The sequence below is a fragment of the Microcebus murinus genome, chromosome 29, assembly GCF_040939455.1.
Source record: "Microcebus murinus isolate Inina chromosome 29, M.murinus_Inina_mat1.0, whole genome shotgun sequence".
In the NCBI taxonomy this organism is placed as follows: Eukaryota; Metazoa; Chordata; class Mammalia; order Primates; family Cheirogaleidae; genus Microcebus; species Microcebus murinus.
In genome coordinates this window covers 14,078,035-14,093,263 of record NC_134132.1, presented here as the reverse complement: position 1 = coordinate 14,093,263, position 15,229 = coordinate 14,078,035, and the positions used below count along the sequence as shown (strand labels likewise).

The window sequence follows — 15,229 nt, the reverse complement described above, 5'->3', positions numbered from 1 at the left end:
CTTAACAGCCCATCCTGTCAAAGAAGACCAAGACAACACTGAAGAAAACAGATTTTTTAGAGAGGGTTGGGAATTGCAATATTATCTTCTTTCTGCTAATGATAAGATGATTTGCCCGCTTTGTGATAGTGCAGTATCAACATTAAAGAAATGCAGTGCTCATCAGCATTGTAACCTATAGGACCACACACATTTTAAATTAGAGGGAGAGTTGCAAAAGGTTATATTGTTGGAATTAAAAGATGAAAAGCAAAAACAAAGACAATTCTTTTAAGCAGCAATAAGACCTGGAAATAATGCCACTGAAGCAACTTATAAAGTAGCTTTCTATACTTGGGGGGGGGGGAGGGAAACCGTTCACTGATGTAGAAATTGTGAAAAAAATCCACTGTCAAAGTTACGGGATGAATCAACTGATACTACTGATTGGGTGCAGGTCTTGTACTTCATTTAGGTCATAGCATTAGATTTTTCTTTGCGAAGAAGAGTTACTCGCTTTGGGCACTCTTGCAAACAGAACACGGTAAATGGATACCTTCAACGACTTTCAAGATAAACGTCATGAAGTTGGACTGAATTTGGTAAATTTAGCGACTGTATGTACAGACAGTGCACCTTCCACGACAGGAAAACATGAAGGGTTTATTGCACAGATAAAGAAAACTATGAACAGATCCAGATGCTCTCATTTCTTTTCACTGTATCTTGCATGGGCAAAATCGCTGTGCTGAAGTGACGCTTTGCAACAAGTTGTAAGTATTGTTAACTAAATTCGTGCAAATGCAACACTGCATCATTATCGGCTTCCTGCCATGCTGAAGCTCAATGATGAGGTGATTCAGTGTGGATTTGCTGTATCATTATAAAGTGTGTCAGCTAGCGCAGGGACAGGTGCTAGCCAGAACCGTATCTCTGCAAGGGCAGATAGTTAAATTTTATGAACAACAGACTCAGCAATGTGAATTATTGACAGAAGATGTCTATAGGAATGCAGTATTTCTGTGTGCTATTATGTCAAATCAAGACAACTTGAATATTTCTTTGCAAGGTAAAACTAAGTCTGTGTATGATATGTGGCAAAAAAAAAAAAATTCAAGCATTTCGTAAAAAGCTATCTCTTTTCAAAACACTTCTTTCAAAAGGAAATTTCAGATGAACATTCTTCCCGGTTAGCAAAAGTCCCTGATGAGTAGGATGATACATGTGAATCATTTGAAGATACTCAGCTGCTACAGACCAATTAACTGGAGAATACAACGAAAGGTTCACTGACTTTGAGAATCATGACATCACACTCAAATCAGCATTTCAGCTCACCAGGTTGAAATCACCGAGGCACCCAAAGAACTACAGATGGAATTGACTGAGCTCTCAAGAGATGACATTTTAAAGTCACTGTCTGAGGACCAGGCGCAGTGGCTCACGCCTGTCATCCTAGCACTCTGGGAGGCCGAGGGGGGGGGGAGGATGGCTCAAGGTCAGGAGTTCGAGACCAGCCTGAGCAAGAGCCAGACCACCTCACTACTAAAAATAGAAAGAAATTAATTGGCTAACTAAAAATATATAGACAGGAGTTAGAAAAAATTAGATGGGCATGGTGGCACATGCCTATAGTCCTAGCTACTCGGGAGGCTGAGGCAGGAGGATCGCTTGAGCCCAGGTGTTTGAGGTTGCTGGGTGCGAGGCTGATACCATGGCACTCTAGCCCGTGCAACAGAGTGAGACTCTGTCTCAAAAAAATAAAATAAAGTCATTGTCTGATGCTAAGAAAGATCCAACCGAAACATGGGAAAGTGCAGTAGAATACTCATGCCTCCGGCAACAAGCCCGGAAAATGCTATCTTGCTTTTCAACCACTTACTGCTGTGAATCTACATTCTCCTGCCTAACGCGAATCAAGACGTACTTAAGGTCACAAACGACAAGCCCATCTAGAGCAGCGGGCCCCGACCTTTTGGCACCAGGGACGAGTTTCACGGAAGACAATTTTCCCCACGGACGGGCGTGGGCTGGGGGCTGCCACGGCGGAGCTCTGCAGCTCGGTTTGGGGACCCCAGAGCTAGAGGATCAACCGAAACTGCGGACCTCCAGGCTGCAAGCAAATATTCACATGCTTTCCAAAAAAAGAAAAAAGCAGATACAACAACATCATTAAAAGGTTAGCTGACTTTAAAGTTAACGGATAGTTTTCACTTTTTGCAATTATTAAGTACACAGTAGGTTTGTACAAAATAACATACATTTTTAAGTGTATCTAATTGAAGTTTCTTGAATGAGGCCTCATTTGATTACAGCTAAATTAATGCGGCCTTCCAACACGAAAAGGTTCCCACCCCTGGTTTGCCTGCAGATCTATCAATTTTATTGACGACTCCAAAGAACCATTGTTGCCTTCATTGCTTTTCTCCAATGTCCATTTTTCATCTAATTGGCTATTATCTTTACCTTCTTCCTTCTGCTTACTCTAATTTGTTCTTTGCCTAGAACCTTAAGATGGAAGCACAGATTATGGTTCACCAAACTACAGCCTGTTAGCTGTATCAGGCCCGTGGTCTGTTTATGTATTGCTTCCCTCCTAAGAATGGTTCTTTACATTTTTAAATGGTCAGGAGGGAACCCCCCAAAATGTAAGAGACTTAGATGGCCTGTCTCTTACCTGGCCTGTGAAGGGCCAGATATTTACTATCTGGCCCTTCACAGAAAAAAATTGTCAACCCCTGGTTTGGATGATTGATTTTAAACCTTTCTTCTTTTCTACAGTCGGCCTTTAATGTGAAAATTTTCCCCCAAACCTGCTTTAGATGCATCTGATTAATTTCAGCATGCGTTTACTATCATTTGCGTCAAATGTTTCCTAATATTCCTTGTGATTTTATCTTTGACACATGGATAATGAGGAAGTATGCTATCTAATTCTAAGATATTTGGAGATTTGCTAGCTATCTTATTGCTGATTTCTAATTTAAATTCTATTATCAGAGAACATAATACTCTGTAACACTTTCGTCATTTGAAATGAGAAACTTATTTTCCAACTCAGGAAGTGGTCTGTCTTGGCAACCACTCCATGAGCACTTGAGAAGAATACATATTCTCTAGTTGCTGAGCGTAGTGTTCTAGTAATGTCAATTGGGTCAAGCTGGTTGACGGTGGTATTGATCATAGATATCTTTGATAACATAGATATCAAAGATATCAATCAAAGATAGATCAATCAAAGATAGATCAATCAAAGATAGATCAATCAAAGATATCAACATCTTTGATATTCTTATTTTTTCTTATTTTTTTAGGGTGCTAAAAAAATCCCCAAATATGATGGTGGGTTTCTCTGTTTCTCCTCTTTTATGCATTTTTGCTTCATATTAATATATTTTGAAGCTCTGTTATTAGACCATGTGTTTTTATTTGTCCTGTTAAAAGAAAGACTAAGAGTTTACACGAGTAAGAGTCTCTCTTTGAACTACGAGCAAAGTTCAAACTTCCAACAGGAAAAGTCCCGGTGGGTTTGGCCAGACTGGATGCAGTGTGAAGCTGTCTGGGGCCTGTAGAGCCAGGACACCCGCAAGCCACCGAGCTGACTATAGATGACTGCCTTCCATCTCATGGATGACACCCTCACCCATTTCGATCGGGGCACACGCAGGGCATGGCGGCCTATGCTAAAAGAAACTCTCCAAGGGAGCTTGTGGGCATGGCAGGAAAGGGCTTGGCCATCTAGTTCCATGAATCACCACCCTAATTTTATCCCTGAGGAATGGAAGCTATGTATTAAATACGAGCACACGCGAGTTCACCGTCACTGTGCTGCTGATGACTACCCCAAGAAAAGAGACGATCTTCAGAGGCCAAGAGAGCTGAGTAGCTTTAGTTCGCCTCACCTGGATGAGGGCATGGTAGAGACTCCAGAACACATTTTTAGTTCATGTAAGCTCTAAAGGCAAAGTATGTTCCTGGAAGCCAATAAAATGAGATTTCCGCTCCCCCCCACCATTGAATGTTGAATGGTTTCAGTCCAATGAGAGTTAAAGAGTCGCTCATTTCTGAAAGTGTAGTGATCTTTTTTTTTTTTTTTTGAGACAGAGTCTCGCTTTGTTGTCCAGGCTAGAGTGAGTGCCGTGGCGTCAGCCTCGCTCACAGCAACCTCAAACTCCTGGGCTCGAGTGATCCTTCTGCCTCAGCCTCCCGAGTAGCTGGGACTACAGGCATGCGCCACCATGCCCGGCTAATTTTTTATATATATATCAGTTGGCCAATTAATTTCTTTCTATTTATAGTAGAGATGGGGTCTCGCTCTTGCTCAGGCTGGTTTTGAACTCCTGACCTTGAGCAATCCGCCCGCCTCGGCCTCCCAAGAGCTAGGATTACAGGCGTGAGCCACAGCGCCCGGCCTTGAAAGTGTAGTGATTTTTAAATTTGTCTCCACTGTTAAAAACAAATCTAAAAGAGCACCCCCATCCTCACTGCCACTGCCCAGGTACTCTACCCCATCACCCTGGCGTTTCCATGACAGCATCTAATGCAAACAGAGGATCCTATTTGTTTACAGTCTCCCCCCTCCCCCGCTGCTTTGGAATGCAAACTGCAGGAGGACAGGAACCTGTGTGCCTTCACCACCACTCTACCCCCCTCCCCAGCACCCGGAACAGAGCTGAACAACAATGAATAAGTTAATCACGGAGAAAGGGAACCTTCTAAAACTCTAGAATTATTTACGTTGGGCACTGAAAATAACTTTAGTCTATTTGAGTAGGATAGATATACATAACGCTCTGGGACTTTATAACACTTTAAATAAACCCACATCACCATAAGGCACACTAACAAGCTGAGAAACTCCTTTCTAATAAGTTTTTAATTATTATTATTATTTTGAGACAGCGTCTCACTCTGTTGCCCGGGCTAGAGTGCTGTGGCGTCAGCCTCGCTCACGGCCACCTCTAACTCCTGGGCTCAAGCGATCCTCCTGCCTCAGCCTCCCGAGTAGCTGGGACTACAGGCATGCGCCACCATGCCCGGCTAATTTTTTCTATATATATTAGTTGGCCAATTAATTTCTTTCTATTTTTAGTAGAGACAGGGTCTGACTCTTGCTCAGGCTGGTTTCCAACTCCTGACCTTGAGTGATCCGCCTGCCTCGGCTTCCCTAAGTGCTAGAATTACAGCCGTGAGCCACCGCCCAGCCTCTAATAAGTTTCTAAATACTCAGATTTAGCTTTTAACCAATATCCTATGCGATTACATTCTATCTTAAAAATCTGCAAGGTTCTCTTAGTTTTTAACTAGCTTACAATTTTTATCAATCTTTTAATTAATAAATACTTATTGCTTCTCAACTTTGTGGAAGGCACTAGGGGAAATTAATCAAAGACCTTGCCCTGATTTAAGAGCTTAGAAATTAATAGATGAGTGGCAAGGTCACAGTTGTACTTTGGGAGGATTAACCCCATCTCAGTATTTTATTGCCTAGAGGCAGGGAGACCAGTCAGAAAGCTGTTACAGTAATTAGTTCAAGATAAATAGGTCTGATTTGGGATAGTAAAGATGAAAAAGAAGTGAATTAAATATAAAATAAAAAATATGATACAAATACGCTAAGCTTTTATATTTTTAAAGAATGTCTTATATTAAATAGAATATTACTGGCCGGGCGTGATGGCTCACGCCTGTAATCCTAACACTCTGGGAGGCCGAGGCGGGAGGATCGCTCAAGGTCAGGAGTTCGAAACCAGCCTGAGCAGGAGCGAGACCCCGTCTCTGCTAAAAAAAATACAAACAAATTAATTGGCCAACTAAAAATATATAGAAAAAATTAGCCAGGCATGGTGGTGCATGCCTGTAGTCCCAGCTACTAGGGAGGCTGAGACAGAAGGATCGCTTGAGCCCAGGAGCTGGAGGTTGCTGTAAGCTAGGCTGACACCATGGCACTCTAGCCTGGGCAACAGAGTGAGACACTATCTCAAAAAATAAATAGAATAGAATATTATCACTGCAGAAATACTGTTCCTTTTCTGGTTACAGAAAGAGAACAAAAGGTGAACAACTGCTTTCATTCTTGCACATAATATTAAGTGGTGCCATATTACTGCATTACAGATGAGCAAGTAATGTGTGAGATGTTTAGAGAAAAAGAATGTTGAGTGTTTCAGGACTACATAGTTAAACCCTGAACAACATGGGTTTGAAGTGCACAGGTCTACTGATATGCAAAGTTTTTTCAATAAACATATTGAAAAATTTGGGGGGAAATTTGTGACATTTTGAAAAAGCTCACAGATGAACCACATAGCCTAGAAATATCAAGAAATTTCAGAAAAAAATGTATGGCATGAATGCATAAAATATATGTAGATACTAGTCTATTTTATCATTTACTACCATAAAATATATACAAATCAATTATAAAAAGTTAAAATGTATCAAAACTTACAAACACAAACACTTATAGAGCATACATGTCACCATTTGCAGCACTGAGAAATGTAAGCAACGTGAACATGCAGTACTGAATCATAACTGCATAAAATTAACTGCAGTACACACTGTACTACCATAATAGTTTCGCAACCACTTCCTATCGCTACTGCAGCGAGCTCAACTGTTGCGACTGTCCACAAGCATCCAAGTACCTGTTTAAAACGCCACGTGACAATAATCATCTCTGTGTGAGCAGTTCAGTAAATTGCATATGGCAGTAAAAAGTGATCTCTGGCGGTTCTCATGTATTTTTCATCATGTCTAGTGCACTGCTGTAAAATCTGAATCACACCAGGGGACCTGTACGAAATGCCACTAGTGGTGCTGGAAGTGCTCCCATGAACTGGCGAAAAGTCATGGGCGTTACAAGAAAAAGTCGCAGAGGGTGTACACAGACTGAGGTCTGCAGCTGCAACTGCCTGCCAAAACAAGATAAATGAATCCGGCATAAGATAAGGACCATTGTAAAAAAAAAAAAAAAAGAAAAGAAAAGAAAAGCAAATGTACGAAGGTATACATCACTGCAGCTATCTATGTCAGCAGGTGTAAAAACTTTCCCAAAATACCTTTTCATTTCGTACTGAAAAATGCAGCTTTTACGTGGGTACAAGATTGTTACAGACTCTACTATTATTCAAGAAAAAGTGAAGTCATTATATGACAACTTAAAGCAAAAGAAAGATGAAGAATCTATAGCTGGAAGATTTAATGCCAGCAAAGGATGGTTTGATAGTTTTACAAAGAGGCTTGGCTTTTTTAAAAAAAAGTGTCAAGATAACAGGAGAAGCAGCTTCTGCTGACCAAGAGGCAGCAGACAGGGCTCCTAGAGGCCATTAAGAAAATCACCGAGGAGAAAGGCTATCTGCCTGAATGGGTTTTTAATGCAGACTACAAGTGTCCTATTCCAGGGGGAAAAAACACCACAAAGTGCGTATATTAGTAAGGAAGAGAAGAGGGCACCAAGATTTAAGGCAAGAAGGAATAGGCTGGCCGGGCGCGGTGGCTCACGCCTGTCATCCTAGCACTCTGGGAGGCTTAGGCGGGCGGATCACTCGAGGTCAGGAGTTCGAGACCAGCCTGAGCAAGAGCGAGACCCCGTCTCTACTATAAATAGAAAGAAATTCATTGGCCAACTAATACATATACAGACAAAAAAATTAGCCAGGAATGGTGGCACATGCCTGTAGTCCCAGCTACTTGGGAGGCTGAGGCAGGAGGATTACTTGAGCCCAGGAGTTGGAGGTTGCTGTGAGCTAGGCTGACGCCAGGCACTCACTCTAGCCTGGGCAACAAAGAGAGACTCTGTCTCAAAAAACAAAAGAAAAAAAAAAGAAGGAATAGGCTAACTCTACCGTCTTGTGCAAATGCAGTCAGGTATTTATGATCAGGACTGCTCTTATCTATAAAGCTGCTAATCCCCAAGCCTTGAAGGGAAAAGATAAACACAGGCTGCCAGTCTTTTGGTCGTACAACAAGAAGGCCTGGGACAACAAGAACTCTTTTTCTGGAGTGGTTCCATCCATGCTCTGTCCCTTAAGTGAGGAAGTACCTTGCCAGTTGCCTTTTAAAGTTCTTTTGATACTGGACAATGTCCCTGACCCCCTAGGACTTCATGAATTCAACGCTGAAGGCACCAAAGTGGCCTATTCGCCCCAACACAGTGTCTCCCATTCACCCTCTCAATCGGGGCTGAAACGGGCCTGTAGGGCCCACTGCACACCGTGCCCTACGCAAAGGGTATTCAACACCGTGGAAGAGAACCCAAACAGAGAGAACGTCATAAAAGTCTGGAAAGAGTTTGAGGATGCCATTGCTGTTACAGAAAAAGCTGTGAAGCTATCAAGCCCCAAAACAGTTAAGTTCCTGCTGGAGAGAGCAGGATGTCCAGATGTCGCACGTGATTTCATAGGACTGACAACAGAGCCAATCAAGGACGTCATGGAAGAGATTGTGGATGTGGAAAAAAGTGGGGAATGAAAGGTCTGAATATACAGATCTTGAGGAAATTTCAAGAGCTAACGGACGCCGCTGCAGAGAAACGAACAGGTGACTTGATGGAGGTGAGTTCTTCCAAACCAGCGCCGGGCAAGGGGGAAGGAGACGTGGAAGAGCAGGGCCAAAGAACAAACTGGCCTTGGACGATCTGGCAGGAGGGCTGCAATAAAGACTACTTTTGACTTCTTTAACGGCATGGACCCTTCTACAATGTGGGCACTAAAACTAAAGCCAACAGGGGAAGGACTGGTGCTATCTAGAAACATTTCTAGAGAAATAAAAGAGGGATTAAGTCAGACAGAAAATACAATGTATTTCTGTAAAGCTGCACCAAGCATGCCTGCCTAAGTCCCCATTCCTTTCCTCCCCATCTTCTGCCTCTGCCCTCCCAGACACAGCAAGACCAACCCCGCCTCCCTCTCGTCCTCACCTTCACTGATGTGAACATGACCATGACCTTTATTATGCTCTTTCCACTCGAGGAACGATAAATACCATTGTTCTTCCTTACGATTTTCTTAATAACATTTTCTTTTCTCTGGCTCACTTTATTGTAAGAATATAGAATAAATGCAACATACAAAACATGTGTTGATCAACTGTTTATGTCATTGGTAAGGCTTCCAGTCAATAGTAGGCCATTAGTAGTTCAGTTCTGGGGGGATTCAAAAGTCTTTACGTGAATTTTCAACTGCTGGAGGGTCGGCACCCCTAATCCCCACACTGTTCCAGGGTCAACCGTACTTTTGTGCCTCCAGCTTACCACCAGCACTAACTGGTTAATTATACCACTGAGACTTGTGCCTTGATTTGTAAAATCAAACAGCAACTCAAAAACTAGGTACGGAACTACATTTCTCAAACTAAACCGGGAACGGTGGCTATGAGTCCCGTCTTCTATTAGTTTTCCCTTGTGATTTCTCTGTTTATGGCATTCAATATTCTAGCAAACATCAGGCTTGGCTTCTCTTTTTTTTTTTTTTTTTTAGAGATGGGGGTCTCATTATGTTACTTTGTTACCCAGGATAGTCTCAAACTCCTAGCCTCAAGCAATCCTCCAGCCTCTGCCTACCAAAGTGCTAGGATTTCAGGCATGAGCCACCACACCTGGCCAGGCTTATCTTAAGATATCTCTGACATGTCTCTCTCCAAGGAAACAGTAATGTGTCACATACCATGCAGATTATACCTTCGCCATGACTCCATCCCAATGCAACCCAAAGCGTCCGAATCTCCAAAGGCTGAAGCCTGCTACGCTACTTCTAGCTCCATCTCCTCTCACCTAGACTACATCCTGCGTATGAAAGCCACACGGTCTGTCTCCCTAGGTGCATCTCTGAGGCTGCCAATCTCCTACTCAAATTTTCTGTAAACTCTCGAAATCTTCTGAGTAATACCCTGCTCAACCCATCCTTCTGACTTTACCTCCAATAATTCCTAAACTGAAAGCTCCCCGAGGATGCTGAGGTTATTTTATCCCCCTCCCTAGCATAGTATACGGCACATGATAGACACCTGATAGTGTTTGAAAAAAGGAATCAAAATCTGTAAAGTTCCTCTCCAAAAAGATGGACACTGGATTAGCTCCAGTGGCATAATTCTTCCTTCACTTTTTTATAACACAGTTAATTATTAATAGACAATTGTTTGAACAACACCAATCTGAAAATTGGCCTTTAAAGACAATCACAAAGACTTACAAAAAGACAACAGCCCTCTGTGATTAAAAGAAAGCCAATGAAAAACCACTTTAATCTATTTTGATTATTTTAAAAATTATTATAGCCTTACCACTACTAACTTAGCAGCTGTGATGGGCTGGACCAAATAACTGCAACATAAAAACTATAACTAAAAAAAGACAAAACCAAATTCCTACTGGATAATATAAGAACATCAGACAAATTATTTTTTTAAAATATTTAACATAATAATGGGGGGGCATGGGCAATATATGGAACCTTAACATTTGTACCCCCATAATATGCTGAAATAAATAAAAAAATAAACTAAAAATATTTAACATAATAATCATTAACTAAATATTCTGAATACTTTCCAGGTATCTTCCCTTAAAAATTTTTTTTAGTCCCTTATTCTTCCAGTGAGTGAAAGCCAAACGTCCAAACCATACACACACATTCGCACAGAACGTTTCCCCTCTGCACGCACTACATAATCTACGACACTGTATGGCGCACTATGACACCATCTCTTGGTAGGAAACTTGGATAAGGAAATGTACTGCTCACCATAAATAGCCACTACTCATGGCTGTTTCTCAACTATTCTCTCCGGTTACTCTCAGACAGTCATTCAATGTCACTAACCCACCCAACTTTCTCCTACAAAAAGCTAGGGGGGTAAAAAACAGAGGGCCCCAAATTAATGTATAAAAATTCAATTCACATGTAACTTTTCTGAAAACACTACTGTTGGGTACAAGGAGACAGACCCCTTAGGGATCTTGCAACATAATCTGGACAAGGGTCCTCAATCTCTTTAAACAGGGGGGGCCAGGTCACTGTCCCTCAGACCGCTGGAGAGTGCGCACTGCGGGCTGCTAAGCAGGACAGGCAGCGGGGGCAAACACACACCTGGAGGGCCGGATACATGGGCCAGGCGGCCCGTGTGTGGCCCGCGGGCCGCAGTTTGAGGACGCCTCCTCTGGACCATACACGGATCTTTGGAAGACCTAAAACAAAATTAAACTATGGCCATCACAAAGTCAATCAATTGACTTCTTCTCCTGCCCTCCGAACAAAGGGCCGACAAGACCAGCATTCGAAATGCAACAGAGGTCCCGACTTATCTTTACCAACTTTTTTAAATGCACTCACAACAAAACGCCTCCTGCACCGAGCAAGCCGCCACGACTCTCCCCAACAACGACCTGCAAAGCCGGTGACCGGGACCGAGTGTTGGGAGCAGCATCTCACTGGGGTCCCACGGCCTGCTGCAAACGTCCCCGTGCAAACTGTGCGCACGCACGAGGCGGGTGGGGGCCCGGGAAGGACTTCCCCGGGACAAGAAGGCCTGGTCGTATAAAACAGGACTTGAGGGACTGGAGGGAGGGACGGGGGTCTCTCTCAATTGCTACCTGCTTCAATGGCAATTGTGCAAAAGGGGGTCACTCTACGGATGACAGGGCACAAAAGAAGCAGCAGAAGAACAACAACAACAACATTACAACATATTTAATTGTCACCAAAAACTGGTGCATATCCTCAAAAAAAAAAAAAAAAAAAACCGAGAGCATCCGCATCCCAGCAAGTTCCGGACCCGGCTGTGTGCGGGCGGCAGAGAGGTCCTGCACGCGGTAAAGCGCCAACGCTCTCCTCGCCTGCCCCGAAGCACCTGCACGGGAGCCCCTCCGGGTGGCGCGGCCCGAGCGGGCCGGCTGGACGCGGAGACCGGGGAGCACCGCACCCGGGGGCGCCCGAGGCTGCTCTAGGCCCGGGCAGCCCGGAGCCCTCCCGCCGCGCCGGGGGTAGCGCGGGCGGCACGGCGCGGCCGCCGACCCTCCTCGCCCCGGGCCCCCCGGCGCGGCCCGTCCCCCCTTTGTGCCCCCCAAAACCGCGACCCCCGGGACCCCCCATCCCGGGCACCCCCTTCCCAAGCTCCGCTACCTCGGGCGGCCGCCGCGTCCCCCGCCCCCGGGCTCCGGCGACGCGGCGGCGGCAGCGGCGGCGGCTCCCTCGGCGTCCCCGGCTCGGCTGGCTCCGGCCCGGGCGGCGGCCGCCGAGGAGGGAGCCCGGGGACGCGACGTCGCCGCGGCCGCCGCCTCTGGCGCGTCAGGGGCCGGGGTTGTATTTCGAAAGATCCGCCATTTTCACCTCGTCATCACCGCCGCCCGCTTCCCGGCAGCCGAGCGGGGTCGCCGTCGCCGTCGCCGCGCCGGGACCTCCCCCGCCGCGCGCCCCGCCCCGCGCCGCCCCGCCCCGCCCCGCCGGCCGGCGCGCGCCTCAGACCCGGGACCTCTCACCCCGCAGCCGCAGCCGGGACGCCCGGTTCCCGCCGCCGCCGCCGCCGCGCGCCTCAGACCCCGGGGCGGCCGCCGCCGGCCTCCGCCACACGCACCCCGGGACCTCTCACCCCGCAGCCGGGACGCCCGGTTCCCGCCGCCGCCGCCGCCGCGCGCCTCAGACCCCGGGGTGGCGGCCGCCAGCCTCCGCCAGCCTGCCTCCAAAAACCCCACCCCGGGGCCCGCCGCGAGTCGCCGGGCCCCCGCGGGACCTCTGACCCCGCAGCCGGGAGAGCGAGTCACGCCCGAGCCCGGCGTGTCCCCTGCGTGGAGAAAGCCAGAGCCACGCACGCCGCGGAAGGTGGCGACCCGTCTCCCTCGCCGCGTCCACCCGCGCGCCGCCCGCCCGCGCCGGCCTGTCCCCCCGCCCGCGCCGGCCGGCCGCGCGGCGACACCCGCACTTTCCCCCCTCGGACACCTCTGCGGGCGACGGGGCGCCGGCCCTCACGCCTGCACGGGGCTCGGGGCTCAAAACATCTACTTTTTTCCCCAAAAATAATAAAAGTTCTGAACTATTGTCCTCCCCACCCCCCTATTTAATTTCACGCGGTCACTCCTGCCCGTCAACACGGGGACTTGCGATCTGCCACCGGTTCGTTAACACGTCCAAGCGCCACTGGATTTAAAACCTATCCCAGCATATCCAGGGGAAAGGAAAAAAAAAAAAAAGATAAACAGGGGGGAAAAAAAATTTTTTTTAATTAAATAAAAAGGAAGAAAGAAAAAAAAAGTAAAATGTATTGATGCATCCAGTGTTACTTCTAAAAAAGGATGTAAAAATTTTAAAAAAATGTAAGAAATAAAAAAATTAAAATGATAAACACAAAATCTTTAAAAATAAAAAACAAAATGTATTGATGCAGTTATGGAAACATTCACGAAAAACGATCACTTTCCAAAATTTGGAAAATAGAGTCCTAAAGCTAAAATTCTTGGCCAAATGTTTTTAGGACTTGAGTAACCAAATTAAAAACCAAAAAAAAAAAAAAAAAAAAAATCTGTCCCTGATATATCTGTTCAATGCAGTGGGAATAAAACAGCTTGCTTTGGAAACAAGCACACCCAGGATCACCTACTCACCCCTATACCTGGCTCCTTCTCACCATCCGGTTCAATAACTAAGAGAGAACATGGGTACTTTTTATTTATTTTTTCAATTTATTATATATTTTCATTTTGTGTGTTTACTTTTCTACCATTTGCCAAAAATTGACTGATAGGTTATCTCTTAATCATCTAAGAAACGAGAAAAACTCAGAGCTGCGGGGGCTTCTGAGACCAGCATTAAAAAGACAAAAAAAAATTAAATTAAAAAAAAAAAAACCCAAAAACTGGCTACCCTTTTTGAGTTCATACCAAGGATTCAGAAGCTGAGCTCTATATATGCCATTCAACTGCAACGTGAGCCCTAAAAGGCCCCACCTGAAACAATAACCACGTTGAATGTCAGGGTTGCAAATAGGGCCACCCCTCCACTGTCTTTTTTAAAAAGTGAGTCTATAAAGGAAAAAAAAGGAAAAAAAAAGGGAAAAAGGAAAAGGAAAAAAGAAATAACAAAAAAAATAAATAAGAAAAAATGTCCAAAGAAATATTCATAAAAACGAAACTAAAAAAAAAAAATAAAAGTGAGTCTATAATATTTGGAAAAAAAATGGGGAAAATTCCACCTGTAGACTTGGTGAGCAAAAAAATAAATAATAATAAAAAGATGAAAAATAGGAAAAGTAAAAAAAAAATAAAAAAAGTGAGCCTAGGAGGAGCGAGGGCGCGGCTGGCTGCAAAGGCCACCGCAGCTCCCCACCTGGCGTGCGTGCCGGCCGCACCTGCGAGCACAGGTGGGCTGGGGCTCAGCCGGGCGCGGCGCAGCCCGCAGCGCCCGGGCCGGCGGGGCTCTGGTCACACGCAGCGGCGTGCGGCGGAGCGTCCCCAGTGTCCCCGCGCCCGCCCGCGGTCTGCCGTTGCCCGGCCGAGCGGGGTCCCGGCCCGCCGCGCCCGTGTGCAGCCCGGGGACGCCGCGGCGGGAGGCCGGCGGGCCCCGCGCGGGGAACGGACGCGCCCCGCGTACAAAGGGCCGCCCCGCGGCGCGGCTGGCGGGGCCGGCGGGGCCGGCGCGGACGGCACAGCGGCGACCCCGGGCCCCCGGGCCGCGCCGCGAGCGCGCCCGCAGCCGGGCGAGCCCCGCCGGGTGACAGCGGGCGGGAAGAGGCCGAGCCCCGAGGACCCCCTCCGCCCCCCGCCGCGGCGTCCCGCCCGCCCCGAAGCCGCCCTCCCCGGAGGGCGCTGGCACTCACCCGAGCCGGCGGCGCCGCCGCCTCCTCCCCGCGCGGCGCTCCCCGCGCTCCCGGCAGCCGCGGCGGCGGCGGCGCCTCCGAGACACAGACCGGGGTTTGTTCAAAATCACGCGCCCAGCGCCATGCCACCGCCGCATCCCATAATACGCCGGGCCCGCCCCGCCCCGAGCGCGCGCCGCCGGCCCCGCCCCCCGCCGGCCCCCCTCCTTCGGCCCGCCCCTTCCGCGCGGACGAAGCCCCGCCCCGCGCGTCCTTCCGCCGGGCGCGCGCCGCGGCACTGGACGGCAGGGGACTGGGGGGGCGCCGTGGCCGAGCGTTCGCGCGGAATGTTCCACCGGCCCGGCGCGCGGCGGGGGGGACCCGCGGAGAGACCGGTCGGGCTGTCCCTGTTAGGAAGTCTGCGCCGCGGTCTGCGGTTCCCGCGTCCCCCCCCGCCCCGCCG

At 47.5% G+C, this 15,229-nt stretch overlaps 1 protein-coding gene across 7 annotated transcripts in view; it reads right to left on the bottom strand.

Moving 5' to 3' along the window:
• Window positions 1–14,931, bottom strand: part of LIN54 (lin-54 DREAM MuvB core complex component) — a 51,530-nt gene extending 36,599 nt beyond the window's left edge. For 2 of the 7 annotated variants that reach the window (XM_075998664.1, XM_075998667.1), the window contains exon 1: window positions 14,788–14,910. Coding sequence is in view for 2 of the 7 variants with exons in the window: in XM_075998662.1 (XP_075854777.1) it covers window positions 14,788–14,924 (137 nt within the window). In the remaining 5 variants the exon portion in view is untranslated. Of the gene's footprint in view, window positions 1–11,069; window positions 11,405–12,101; window positions 12,236–12,308; window positions 12,384–14,787 lie in introns of those variants that run through there. The other 5 variants (XM_075998663.1, XM_075998666.1, XM_075998662.1 and 2 more) reach the window with 4 other exon arrangements.
• Between the last annotated feature and the right edge of the window lie 298 nt (window positions 14,932–15,229).